The 13,676-nt window shown below is 37.2% G+C and overlaps 2 protein-coding genes across 2 annotated transcripts; both read left to right on the forward strand.

Moving 5' to 3' along the window:
- The first annotated feature begins 3,157 nt into the window (after window positions 1–3,157).
- Window positions 3,158–9,444, forward strand: LOC106305918 (epidermal growth factor receptor substrate 15-like). The gene is made up of 13 exons (XM_013742346.1): window positions 3,158–3,660; window positions 4,041–5,280; window positions 5,473–5,691; window positions 5,777–6,000; window positions 6,260–6,334; window positions 6,584–6,655; window positions 6,742–6,840; window positions 6,938–7,009; window positions 7,081–7,195; window positions 7,340–7,408; window positions 7,585–7,879; window positions 8,039–8,150; window positions 8,235–9,444. Exons 1-13 carry the CDS (start codon window positions 3,514–3,516, stop codon window positions 9,135–9,137), a joined length of 3,642 nt encoding a protein of 1,213 aa, XP_013597800.1. The 5' UTR covers window positions 3,158–3,513; the 3' UTR covers window positions 9,138–9,444.
- An 855-nt stretch (window positions 9,445–10,299) lies between these two features.
- LOC106304053 (keratinocyte-associated protein 2-like) lies at window positions 10,300–11,553 on the forward strand. Its single transcript, XM_013740434.1, has 4 exons — window positions 10,300–10,608; window positions 10,718–10,769; window positions 11,088–11,154; window positions 11,286–11,553. Exons 1-4 carry the CDS (start codon window positions 10,450–10,452, stop codon window positions 11,368–11,370), a joined length of 363 nt encoding a protein of 120 aa, XP_013595888.1. The 5' UTR covers window positions 10,300–10,449; the 3' UTR covers window positions 11,371–11,553.
- The last annotated feature ends 2,123 nt before the right edge of the window (window positions 11,554–13,676 follow it).

Consider the following 13,676-nt stretch of genomic DNA (forward strand, 5'->3'; position numbering starts at 1 on the left):
AATATCTAGGGTATTAAGGTCTTTTTACCTATTAAATAAAACATTTTGGTCATTTTCCTCCTTGTGGTCTATTTTTGTGAATAAAACTTGAAAATGGTCTATTTAGGAGAATTACCCTAAATTTAATATTATTAAAATACAATGCATGTTTTATTATATATAAAATTCATTACGAATTTTCTGAAAATAAATAAATACGCAGTTAAAAACTAATAATAAATCAGTGACCTATATAAAAACTTAAAACCTAATAAAATATGACAAATAAAAAAATAAGAATTTTAATATAACATATATATTTAAATATTATTAAATCTAAATTCGTTTTTATTTATATATAAAATTCATTACAAATATTTTTTTAATTAATAAATTAGTGATTCAGCTAAAAATTATTAATAAATCAATGACTAAGCTAAAACCTAATAAAAACATGCAAATAAGCAAAATTGACTAAAATCATGTAAAACATAACAAATAAGTAAAATTAAAATAATTATATATCTAATTACATATTTTATAGTTATATTATTGAAATTAAGAAATTATGAACTCAACTAAAAACTATTAATAAATTAATAACTCACCTTAAACCTAATTAAAACATGACAAATTAGGAAAATTACCTAAAATCATGGAAATTATGACAAATAAGCTAAATCACTTCATAAATAACAGTATAGATATATTCATTTGTAAGAATCTACGTTACATTTGCAACAATAATTTTTCTTAACTATATATATTGTGATCATTTATATAACCATACTAATTTGTACCATTCTGAAACAATATTATACAAATGATCCACCTCATCCTTGATCCATAAATAATATAATACATCACTTATTTATATATCAAACGATAATACAATACGAACAATTTACACAAATAAAAACATGTACAAACCTACAACAATTTAAAATTATACATTAAGATAACACCCGCGGTTACGGATCCGAATCTAGTATATCTTACAAGAGATTGATTGATGTGGACCATTCTTTCGCAGCCACGCCTTTAATCTTCTTCTATACGACTTTGACCTCGACTACAATCTCTTTTTAATGAATAAGTGTGTCGTGAAAATTTTATGCAATATTTTTTTTTCTTTAAAACGAAAACAACTTTGAAGTATGTAAAACCGATACCACAAGAGATTATTAAAGTTATATATTAGTGCTACTAAATAAATTTTCTCAAACTATATGATAGAGGAAGCTTCTTGATTATTCACTTGAAATTATTTTATTTTGGTTTGATGTTGAATGAAATTTGTATCAACATCAACAATATTTCGCAGAATTTTCTGGCTTTCATTATATTTACATTTTTCAGTGATGAAAAGACCACGAAAATTGCTCATGAGAAAAGAGGACTCTGGCTTCATGTGGTCTGTTTGATTTATTGAAATAAGAAAACACCTTTAATAAAAAGTGAGTGAGTGAAAACAAAAATAACAAAAACTCTGAAAAGATAATATTGAAAATGGCAAATCTCCAAAATAGCACATTTCTAAGTTTATATCACAAAAATATCCCACAAAAACTAAAATGACCAAAATAACATTTTATCTTTTGAAAATTTTAAATTTTTTTATTATTCAAAATTTGAAACCTTATCCCCAAAACCCCACTCTCCAACTCTAAACCCTACAACCTAAACTTTAAATCCTAAACCCTAAACTCTAAACCATAAACTCTAAGTCCTAAACCTCACCCCTTAACTCTAAACCCTAATGTCTAAATTAATTTACCATTGAGGTATAAGTGTATATTTTTCTCTTTTGATAAAACATTAAGTGCTATTTTGATCATTTTTATTCTTAAAAACTATATTTGTGACAAAAACTTTTTAATGTTATTCTAGTCATTTTCTCTATCGAAAATACCATATATGAATAAATTAATAAAATAAATTATGTAACCTGTCAAAAATAAAGTTAATAAAAAATTATAGCAAAGGTTGCCATATTAGGTTTATAAAGGCTCAATTTTAATAATGGACCATCCCGTTACATCAAAAACGAAAACCCATCTCAACACCAGTTTCTGGACAATGTCTTTCCTCTTTGCTTTCAAAATCAGTCGCTTTATGTTTTCTTTGTTTGACAATTTGTTCTTCTTTAGAATTTATGCAGAGGATTTCTTTTTGTTTGCAAACGCAACTCATCTTCAATTCACCATGACAATAAAATGGCCAAAGCTAATAAGAAAGCACACTTGTAATATAAGGTAGAAAACTACTACTCCACTTTGCAAATCTTGTACCAATAGTAGCCTATGATCACATCATTTGACTGGTCTTTGACCTCCGAGTAACCGTCTTTGTGTATAACCCCAATGTCTCCCGAGTAGAACCACTTGTGCTCTCTCATTCAAGCCAATGTTCCTTCCTGGTCTTTGTTTCTCAGAAAGTAGCTCACCATGATGCATTCAAACCTTGGCTGTGAACGTTTGAAAATCACATGCTTCTGACAAAGATAAGAGTCAGAGTCGGATGAGAACGATGTTAAAGGAGTTATGCGACCTATGCATAATACCTCTTACAAATTTGGCGACCAAAGCGAAACAAACGTTTATTTTTTTGAATTATCCACGGTGTCCGGCGACCGAGGTTAACCGAGGTCCATGAGTGCACTGATGGCCAACGGAGATCGAACTGCGGGATCATCGTATTAGAGTTATCCCTCAAGTGCCAATAGCCCAAGACCCGTTGGTTAAAGCGAAACCAACTGTAGATAGAGTACCAGCTTTTGAACTGCAAAAGAACTGGAGTTGTGGAAAAAAAAAAAGAGACCTTTGTTTCATGACGTAAATTTGACAAAGGCGTTGCGTTGCTTCTTTTGTGTAAAATTAACTTCATCACTATGCAACTCAATACTGGCTCAGTGGCTTCAGGTTCTGTAACAGCAACATAAAAGTCTCTGACCTTTTGAGGACTTGGAGCAAGAGCTCTTGAAACTGGGTAGATATTTGTATCGGGAGGAAACGCCGTCGTATAGTAGAAATGAGTAGTTAATAAGAACTACTAAAGCAGAGAACTTGCTCATATTACATCTCTCTCTCAAATCATAGACATCGTTATCAGTCGAGCAAGCTGATAATATAAAAGGAAATTGTATATTTATTTATATATTTTTTAAAACAATAAGCTCTGTCCGTATTATTATTATTTGCGATAAACATTATTTTTTTCATCAAATAACTTTCCCAAAATCTCCTCCTCCATCGCGCTGAACCGGTTTTCCATCTCAAATCCCCGGGAATTGGATTGTTTCCCTGTCGGGGAGAATCATCATCATCATCATCATCATCGGCCTCTCTTTACTTCTCTCCGCCTCTCGTAACCGTCGCTATCTTCACCGCCACCGATCTCATTTCTCCTTCCTTCCAATCGAACCTCCGTGCGATGCGGTGATCTAACGATTGGACTCGGGCAGCCTTATGTGTTAGGGCTTTTCCACGCATCTTGTTGTGGGACACTGTCTTCCGGATCATCCTCCGTTTCCAAATGGCGGCGCCGAGGCCGACGGGGAGCCAGGATCTGTTCGATACGTATTTCAGGAGAGCAGATTTGGACGGAGATGGTCGTATCAGTGGTGCTGAGGCTGTCGCTTTCTTCCAAGGCTCCAATTTGCCTAAGAACGTCCTTGCTCAGGTTCTTTCATCTGTGGGATCGTTTGGTAGAATTGCGATGAAGCCTCTCTTTTCATTCGGGAGCTTGTAGTCTATTTATGTGATGCTATAGGAGGCTCCAGTTTGATCTCGGTGTAGTAGTCTAGGATTAGAATGCTAACAACTTTTATCAGATTGGCGCATAAGATGTTTTTAGTGGAAATGTTTAAGCGTTGGCATATTGAAATAGAGAAGCAATCTACTGTGCATATGCTTAGAACATTGGATGCAATGAGGGAACTAAGCATATTTGAATTCTATCATACGTTTCTGAACTGTAGACAACATTCTGCAGATTTGTGCATATATAAGTTTTTCAGCTCCTATTGTGGCTATTAATCTTCGGATATGTTGATGTTATAGGTATGGTCCTACGCGGATGCAAAAAAGGCTGGTTACCTTGGTCGAGCGGAGTTCTACAGTGCTTTAAAGTTGGTAACTGTGGCACAAAGTAGACGGGAATTGACGCCTGAGATAGTGAAGGCTGCAATTTATAGTCCTGCTTCAGCTAATATCCCTGCTCCCAAGATAAATCTTGCTGCAACACCCTCTCCCCAGCCCAGGGGAGTTGTGCCTGCTACACAAGCTCAGGGAGCTACATCGATGCCATCATCAGTAGCGGCTGGTGTGAGAGGAGGCCAAATGGGCGGAACCGTAAGCACTAGTAATCAACAAGTAGTCCCGGGCCAGCAGAATCAATTTAATGGCCCACGTCTGGCTCAACCACCGCAAAACTTTCAAAGCCAGGGTATGCCAGCTGGTGCGCCTCGTACTGCACCTAATTCAGTTACCAACCATATACCAACACCGCATATGACAACTGCAGTAATAAGCTCTACAACAGCTAGACCTCAAGAATCAGCGCCTGTGCACAAGCCCCAAGATTCATCTGCTCCTTCAGGTGCTCGTGCTCTAGATGCGACATCCAATCAATTGGTAGGCAAGGATCCCAAGGAACTGGCGGCATCAGGAAACGGTTTTGCCTCTGACTCACTTTTCGGAGATGTGTTTGCAGTTGCTTCCACGGAGCCAAAACAACTTACTACTGGAACTACGTCGACAGTGGCCATCTCATCTGTTTCTTCTGAAACTGTTGTGGCTCCTGGGGTTGCACAGTCTGTAGTTAGGACAAGTTCAATTCCGCAACATGGCTCTTTGGGACAGCATCCTGTTGGGGTTCAGAATCAGCTTGCTGGACAAATAAGCCAGCCATTTGCTCCCTCCGGTGCAGCTTCTGGTACAACTGGCTCTACTGTTGGAGTTGGAATGTCAGCTTCTAGTCAGATGACCCAGCGTCAGTCTCAGCCCCGACCCCAATACCAACCCCAGCCTCAACACCAACCTCATTCCCAGCCTCACCACCAACCTCACCATCAACCTCACCACCAACCTCAGCCCCTAACTCACCACCAACCCCACCACCAGCCCCGACCTCGACCCCAACACCAACCCCACTCCCACTCACAAGCCCCTTGGCCAAAAATGACTCCAGCTGATGTCCAGAAATATACCAAGGTTTTTGTGCAAGTTGACACTGATAGGGACGGAAAGATTACCGGGAACCAGGCTCGCAATCTGTTCTTCAGTTGGAGGCTCCCGCAAGGTAGGCTACATTTTCGTTTATGTTACTTCATCCATTAACAGTGGTCTTGTTTCAGTCTGAGCTTGTTGTTATGATGGTGAATATGCATTTTAATTAAGTGACACTTTTATAGTTATGTATATCATTTTTATGTGTTTTATGGGAATGTAGACAGTTTATGTGTGTTTCCAATGCTGTTCCTTGGTATTACAGAGGCTTTGAAGCAGGTTTGGTATTTATCCGATCAAGATAATGATAGCATGCTCTCGCTAAGGGAATTTTGTATTGCTGTCTATCTAATGGAGCGTTATAGAGAGGGCCGACCTCTTCCCCCAGTGTTCCCAAGCACCATAATATCTAGTGAGAGCATGTTTACCTCTCCTGGTCAATCTGTGGCACCACATGGCAATGCGTCCTGGGGACATCCACATGGTATGGCATCAAGCAAACCTTTTTCTGTATTACTTGCATTATTTTTCTGCTGGCGGCATGTGTATTCCTGGACCAAATATTGTAGGTGTCCAACATCATCAACATCATGGGGGTTCGAGGCCACCAGCTATTCCCAAAGGAAAGCCTCCGAGACCGGTTCCTCTCTCACCTAGTGATGGAATGGTCCAGCCCACTCAGCCAAAGCGTAAGATGCCGGAGCTGGAAAAATATCTGGTGGATCAACTTAGTAAAGAGGAGCAGGATTCACTCAACTCGAAGTTTGAAGAAGCAACTGCCATTGATAAAAAGGCACTCTCTGGTTTCTCTCTGATTTGCTTTCTAATTTGCCAATGTGGTAGTTTTTTTAGGTTAGCGTTATCAGGCAGCCTCTGGAAACTATACATAATTCCTTTTTTTCCACTGTTTGTAAACCTATTTTGATACTACTTCTGGCAATTTGTGTTCTTTCTCTGCATAGAAGATCAGTTATTGACTGAAATTTGGCATACCCTAGAAATTTATGTGACGGCTGTTTCTTTTCTTAAAATCCTTGTATTTTGGTCATCAGGTGGATGAACTTGAAAAAGAAATAGCTGATTCCAAGCAAAAAATCGAGTTCTTCCATGCTAAGATGCAGGAACTTGTAAGTATTTCTGCTTATTCCGGTTGGTCTTTTCTTTCTCAAAATGTTGTTTGTAATTGCTTATTTTGATACCAGTAGTAGTGGCAAACACCGGTTTGACATTATTATTATTGTATAGTTTTGTTGTTTGATTTGTGCTGAAGTGATCTTAAAATCTCGAGGAATATAGTTGTTTTGAGGAAGTTCCTTACTATTACCAACGATAAGTTTGTTTCTTTGACCTTCACCCTTTGGTTCCTTGGGTGACAGGTTTTATATAAGAGCAGATGTGACAACAGGTACAATGAAATTACGGAGAGAGTCTCGGGTGATAAACGTGAGGTATACAGTTTTTGTGGCACTGTGCTGCTTCTGTGATGGTATCACACATCCAGTTGTTTACCTAACATACTAAATCTGTAATCCAGCTTGAATCTCTAGCAAAGAAATATGAGGAGAAATACAAGAAGTCTGGCAATGTAGGCTCTAAATTGACTATTGAAGAGGCCACGTTCCGTGATATACAGGTAGTTTACAAGCAGTATCCCAGTAACATGGCTTAATTTGAATTATTTGCAAGCTATGTCTCCTTAAAAATATGATAAACCTCCCTTTAAATCGCAGGAGAAGAAAATGGAATTGCACCAGGCAATAGTCAAATTTGAAGAAGGCAAGCTTGATGATGGTGTTGTTAAGGTAAGCCACGCGGGCTATCCCGTTGATTGATTGTGATTGGTGGTTGTAGTTAGCTGAATGTTGTCTTGTAGGAGCGCACTGAACACATCCAATCAGGCCTTGAGGAACTGGTTAGAAATTTGAATGAGCGCTGCAAACAATATGGAGTACGTGGCAAACCCACTACTCTGGTGGAACTTCCTTTTGGTATAGATTTACCCCTTCTTGACTCCAATGAAATAACACTTTTAATATTGTATTCTCTCAATCAGTATACTTGCGATTTCGATTTACCCCTTATTGTATACATTTTTTTTTAATGTTTTCATTGGACTTCTTCGCTTTTCACAGGTTGGCAGCCTGGAATCCAGGAAGGTGCTGCGGATTGGGATGAAGAATGGGATAAGCTAGAGGAGGAAGGTATACTTGCGATTTCGATTTAGTTATCTTTGTTAGATGAGATTATCGAGGAAGCATGGCTTAAGATGTTTAATCAATGTTTCTTGTTTCCTTATATTTACCTGTCTTCTAAAACAGGGTATGAATTTTGAAGTCGAACACTTGAACTTTGCATACTAATTTTTCTCTACTTTCAGGGTTTGTCTTTGTGAAGGAGCTTACACTTGATGTTCAAAACATCATAGCCCCTCCAAAGGAAAAATCATCGGCTTGGGAGAAAGAAATTACTGCCTCTTCAAATGAAGGTGAAGACATTTCATCCTCAGATGTTGAGTCTAAAGCAGAGAAAAAGCCAAGCAGTGATGAAGAGGCTTCTGAAAAGGATCCAGCATCTGCAGACGGTAAAAAGGATAGAAACGGATCTCTGGATGACTCTAATGTTAGAAAGGGTATTGAAGCTGACGATTCACCCCGAACCAAAGATACGAGGAGGTAGGCCTCTTTTCTTAGACCGTGTGTGTTATGGACTCTGCATTTTTCTCAACAGTGGATATTATATACTTTGGTAAAATGTGGAAAAGTAGAGTATAGTATGTTCCTACACATCTCAGTTGACTTACATTGTCTACATTATACTCAATTTTGTCTCAGTGAAAATGGCCATGATGATGGTGAATCGACTGCTTCTACTGGCAAAACTGTAAACTATGACTCTCACGATGAGACGGATTCAGTTTCAAGCTTCAACCCTGACAACGGAAAGGTATATTGTGCTCATGTGCTCTAGATTAATATTGATGCTTCGTCATCTCAATCTAATTGTGGCGAGCGTTATGTGTTTACGCAGGACAAGGATCATGAGAAGCATGATAGTGGCTTTGGATTCGGGTTCGGATTCGATGACTTCAGCATTAAGCCTATAAAAACTGGCTCCACCCTATCAAACGACTTCCTCCCTCCAAAGCTATCTATATTTTCTGACTCTGTCTCAAGCCCGTCGGCAAATGCAAACGACGGTTTCACTGCAAAACCTTCCTTGTTTGCTGATTCAGTCCCTAGCACTCCAGCTACAACCACTGCCTCTTACTCAGGCAATAAATCGTACTTCGACGACTCGGTTCCGAGCACTCCTGCTTACGCAGGTAAATCGTTCTTCGACGACTCGGTTCCAAGCACTCCTGCTTATCCTGGAAACTTGTTTCCCGAAAAGAAATCGTTTTTTGACGACTCTGTCCCAAGCACTCCTGCTTATAGCACGTCTGATTTTGGCGGGAAGCCGTTTGCATCAGAGACTCCTCGTTCAGACAACTTGTTCCCAGGAAGAAGTCCCTTCATGTTCGACTCTGTCCCGAGCACACCCGCAGCACACGATGACTTCTCTTCCAACACCTTCTCTCACTTCGATTCATTCAACAGCAACAATAATGACGCTTTCTCTCTATCACGCTCAGACTCGATGCGCAGCACAAGCGAGCCAGACCCATTCGCGTCCAGGTTTGATTCATTCAACTATCAGAGATACGATTCCTTCAATGCACAGAGCTACGATTCATCTAGCAACAACTACGCGGCCGAGACACCTAAAGCCTCGTTGACGAGATTCGATTCTATTGGAAGTACTAGAGACTCTGATTACAGTCACGGGTTTGGGTTTGATGACCATGACCCGTTCGGTTCTACCGGACCATTCAAAACAACGACAAATACAGCAGAGACACCACGTAGCTCTGATCATTGGAATGCTTTTTAGCACCCCAAGCCCACGTGTGATAAGTATATGATCACATATTATATTGTTTGCTGTTTTTTACTACAGTTCGAACTTAGAGTTCTATGTATTTTTATTTGTTTGGTTTGCCCTCTTCTGCTTGACTGCTTGTTTCATTTTTTTTTTGTTAATATATATAGCAGTTCATTTGCCATTTTTCCCTTTTCAAGGATTTTCTTTTTGTCGAGTGTCGTTTGATCTCCCGAGTAGTGTTTTTCTTTGCTCTTCCTTTGTTATGTGATGAATAATGAAAATTTTATGTGTCCCGGTTAAACATAAATTGAAATTGTATCTTTGTAATCGTCTTGTATGGATAATTTTCAGATGATCTTACACTAGATTGATTGTTTTTTCTTTCTTAATAATCCGTATCTATGTATAGTTTTGATTTATTTAAATCTCGCTCTTTTATAAAAGGATTGAAAATTATTAACATTGTATGAATCCTATGAAGGCATCAGAGCGTTCCTGGAACATTTGGACTGAAGACACTGATAGATTGATCATGCTTTTCAAACGTCCTCATCTCATTACTTTCTATTCAAAATCATGATATGTAATCAAAACTTATGATATAGATACTTGTTGGGATTCCACCTGAGTGGTGACCAGTACTGTAGGATTAACTCTATTGTTAGTCTTCTCGTTGCACTTAGCATTGAGATGAAAAAACGACATCCATCAATTTTTCTTCTAAAATTTTGAGATTCACCTGTTGACATTGAGGTTATAACATATGATGGGTATCAGACATGCAGGAGGCAAAAGCAACAGAGAGACAAGGATCACTGGGGATACCGCAGAGCTTAGTTTATTCATGTTCACAAAGCAACAGAGAGACAAGGATCACTGGGGATACCGCAGAGCTTAGTTAATTTATTCATGTTCACGAGGTGATCTCTCCAACGTTTTTAAGAGAACCACTCTCTGTTTCCAACAAAGAAAAATCAATGTAGATTTTGTAGAGTCAATCACAACCACCGAGGCAAACAAAAACTAACAAAAGTGTACCTCTATTTATTTGACGTATCCATCATCAAAGCTAGATTCTTGAACAACACTCATTTGTTTGTCTTTTTAACTCTTAATCAAAACGACAACGTTTAGATGTAAAATAAATATCGGGGCATGAGGGCATTTCTGTAGTAAGATAGGATAATTACGGGGTCTATCGTCACTTTAGTATTACTCCTCCTCGTCGGTCGTCTTCTTCATTTGTCCGTGAAGCTGAGGAGAAGTGACGAGAAGAGGGAAGCTCCGATCTTTCATTTCCGGAAGAGTTAAGGAGAAATCAATGGCGGCGGGAGGTGGAAGATCGATGCTTGGATCCATGCTTCTGTTTACGGTGGTCCTCTCGCTTCAAGAAGTGTATAGAGGGAAATTAGCTTCTTCGGAGCTGTTCACGATCCTTGGAGGCTTCACTAGCTCACTCCTCTTTCTCTTCTCTCTCACAGTAAGTTATAGGATTCTCCTCGGTAGTCTATTTCAAACTTGATTCGTTAGATATTTGGTTTTTCAAATTCCTCGAGAATCTGGGTCAATGCGATTTGTTTACTTTGCAGTTCATAGGAAATCTCCAGGAGTCTTCTGGCACGAAGAGTAGCTGGGGTGCAGGTAGCTGTTTCTCTTTGACATGCACTTTATTGATAAAAGCAATAATCTGTTAAAACTTAAAACACTTCTCTTTTCTGTTATCACTCTCTCTGTCTAGTTCAGAGATTTTAATGCCCAAAATATTTACTTTTCCTCGATATGTATCCTTGTGAATCAATTCCTGGATGTGGAGATTAGATATTTTAATTGATCTGTTTCTTTATTGTCAAATGATTGTCATTTCTTAGTTTATGCAAGAATCACTGTGGAAACTATGGCTTAAAGTTTGTTTGCTGATGAAAAGTTCTTCTTTTTTCTTCGTTTATTTTTTTTTGGCAGTGGTTATTGCGGAGATCATAGCTCTTGTAGCTGCTAGCACGGTGCATCGAGTTTGTATTACAACCTGGTAAGACTGACACTAGTTCTGCTCTATATTCCAATATTCAACCGATGTTACTGCTATTCCGTAACTCTCTCTCTCTCTAGCTAACAACTGTGGGTTGCTTTTCTTTGTTGTTCAATGTTTTTGGGTTGCAGTTTTTTGTTCTCTGCTGGGCTGTTATACGAGATGAACAAGATCTCTGGATACATGCTCTCTGAGTCAAAATCTAAAAAGCATTGAATTAGAGAACAGGATAATGTGTTTATTTTTGTTTAGCACTAAAAGATTCAAGGATACTTCCAACTTCATGAACTAAGGACTTAGAATTTCTGCATCTTATGCTTGGTCGATTTTGTACTTGTGTTTATGACTCTATGTTCTTGGAGAAAGTTAGTCAAATAATATATATCTAGTTTTGAATTATGATTAGTACAAATTTTCAGAGCTTTATGAAGTTCTGTGAGTGTTGGACTACTAATGTTGTAGTGGGGTTGGGTTCGTTTGGGTTGGTAACATTTAAAGTTTGGTTTCGTATTGGCCTTTTAACTTTTTCATAGCACTGAAGTTGATTCACATATACAGTAGATGGTTGGTAGATGTCTGATCATAGTGGGTGGTGTTATCTAACTTACTAAATGAATTGCCAGTCGAAAAAGAGAGTATTTCACGTAAATATATAGAAACATAAATGTTATTATGAGTATGGGTCTGTTTGTTTCACCATTTGTCATCTCTATCCAAATAATTCATTTGTATGATCTATTCAGATGATCCATTCAAATTTTTGTGATTGTTTGTTTGTCCATCCAGATAGTTCATCTAAATAGAGTTTATGTTTGTTTCTTTATTTTCATTTCCATCTAAATGAGTTTAGTAAACAAATTACCAAAATACCCCCTTGTGTTGATTTAATAATATATTCGATATTAATTTTAACTATATTACATTTAATTATTTAGTCTAATATATTTACATTATAATTATTTCAAAATTAACGAGTTTTTTGCGGTTTTGACGGGAAAATAAGATTTTTTGGTTTTAGCGGAAAAACGCATTTTTCGGTTTTGGCGGAAAAATAATTTCTTTTTGGTTTTGGCGGGAAAGCACATTTTTGCTGTTTTGGCGGGAAAATATGTTTTGTGGTTTTCGCAGGAAAACACGTTTTTGCGGTTTTTACGGTTTTCGCGGGAAAATGAGATTTTCGGTTTTGGTGGGAAAATGAAATTTTCGATTTTGGCGGAAAAACGAGATTTTGTGATTTTAGTGGGAACACGCGTTTTTGTGGTTTTGGTGGGAAAACGCGTTTTGGCGGGAAAATACTTTTTTTGGCTTTGGCGGAAAAGTGAAAATTTTCGATTTTGGCGGAAAAACATGATTTTGCAATTTTGGCGGGAAAACGCATTTTTGCGGTTTTTGCGGGAAAGCTCGTTTTTGGGGTTTTGGCGTGAAAACGCGTTTTGCAATTTTGGAGGGAAAACATGTTTTTGTGTTTTGGCGGAAATTTTCGTTTTGGGGTTTCGGCGTGAAAACATGTTTTTGTGATTTAGGCATGAAAACACGTTTTTGCGGTTTTTGCGGGTAAACACGTTTTTGCAATTTTGGTGGAAAACACGTTTTTTCAATTTTGGCGAGAAAATGTGTTTTTGGGGTTTTGGCGTGAAAAATTAGTTTCTAATTTTTTTGGGAAAACGCATTTTTGTGGTTTTGTCAGCTTTCGTGTGTGACAAAATGATATTATGTTTAAATTTGTAATTTGTGAATTACATTAAGGGCATAATAGACATTATACTATTTTGAATGAACAATCTCCATTCAAATGATTCAAATTGGTTCAGCTGGATGAACTTTAAAGTTAAGTCTGAATTTTCGAAAGTCATCCGGATGATCCATCTGAATGAATTACACTTTTAGTGTCTAAACAAACAAAACTCTCATCTTCATCCAGATGACTCATCTGGATGGAGAAACAAACGGCCCTATGTTTTCCCCTTCCCTTTTTCTATAAATAAATCTTGGAAATTTATTTCCTCCTTATCTCCTAGCTCACTGATATCTACAAGTTATAATTTTCATAAAAAGACATGATGTATAAAGAAAAAGAAAATGTAGGTGATATGCGTACAAGCCAACTAAAATTTTTCAAAGTGGGAATGTGACTGGAATACTGTATCATCAATTCATCATACAAGCAACAATTTTTTAAAATTTTTTTTTACATAATTAGTTAGAATGAAATATTTTTGTTTTCCGTAAAATCGATATATATATATATATATATATAAAAGATGATATATTTCATCCGTTTCATTTTAATTGTCGTTTTAGGTTTATGCACACAGATTAAGAAAACATAAGATTTTGTATTATGTCCAAAATAAAAATACAATTACATATACATATAACTATATTTCAAAACCAATAAAAAAATAAAATAGATAATTTTGTTAATAAATTTTGTATTAAAACTCGAAAACAACAATCATTCTTTGAAACAAATTTTTTTCCGTACGACTTACAATAGGAATATAGGAAAGGAAGGTGGAAAT

The sequence above is a fragment of the Brassica oleracea genome, chromosome C7, assembly GCF_000695525.1.
Source record: "Brassica oleracea var. oleracea cultivar TO1000 chromosome C7, BOL, whole genome shotgun sequence".
Classification (NCBI taxonomy): Eukaryota; Viridiplantae; Streptophyta; class Magnoliopsida; order Brassicales; family Brassicaceae; genus Brassica; species Brassica oleracea.

Excerpts from the sequence above, each read along its gene's own strand:
- LOC106305918 (XM_013742346.1), top strand. The coding sequence starts at position 3,514 with ATGGCGGCGCCGAGGCCGACGGGGAGCCAGGATCTGTTCGATACGTAT. Across the intron at positions 3,661-4,040 it reads CTAAGAACGTCCTTGCTCAG|GTATGGTCCTACGCGGATGC; the intron begins GTTCTTTCATCT and ends TTGATGTTATAG. Across the intron at positions 6,001-6,259 it reads CAACTGCCATTGATAAAAAG|GTGGATGAACTTGAAAAAGA; the intron begins GCACTCTCTGGT and ends TTTGGTCATCAG.
- LOC106304053 (XM_013740434.1), top strand. The coding sequence starts at position 10,450 with ATGGCGGCGGGAGGTGGAAGATCGATGCTTGGATCCATGCTTCTGTTT. Across the intron at positions 10,609-10,717 it reads TCTTTCTCTTCTCTCTCACA|TTCATAGGAAATCTCCAGGA; the intron begins GTAAGTTATAGG and ends TTTACTTTGCAG. Across the intron at positions 10,770-11,087 it reads GAAGAGTAGCTGGGGTGCAG|TGGTTATTGCGGAGATCATA; the intron begins GTAGCTGTTTCT and ends TTTTTTTGGCAG.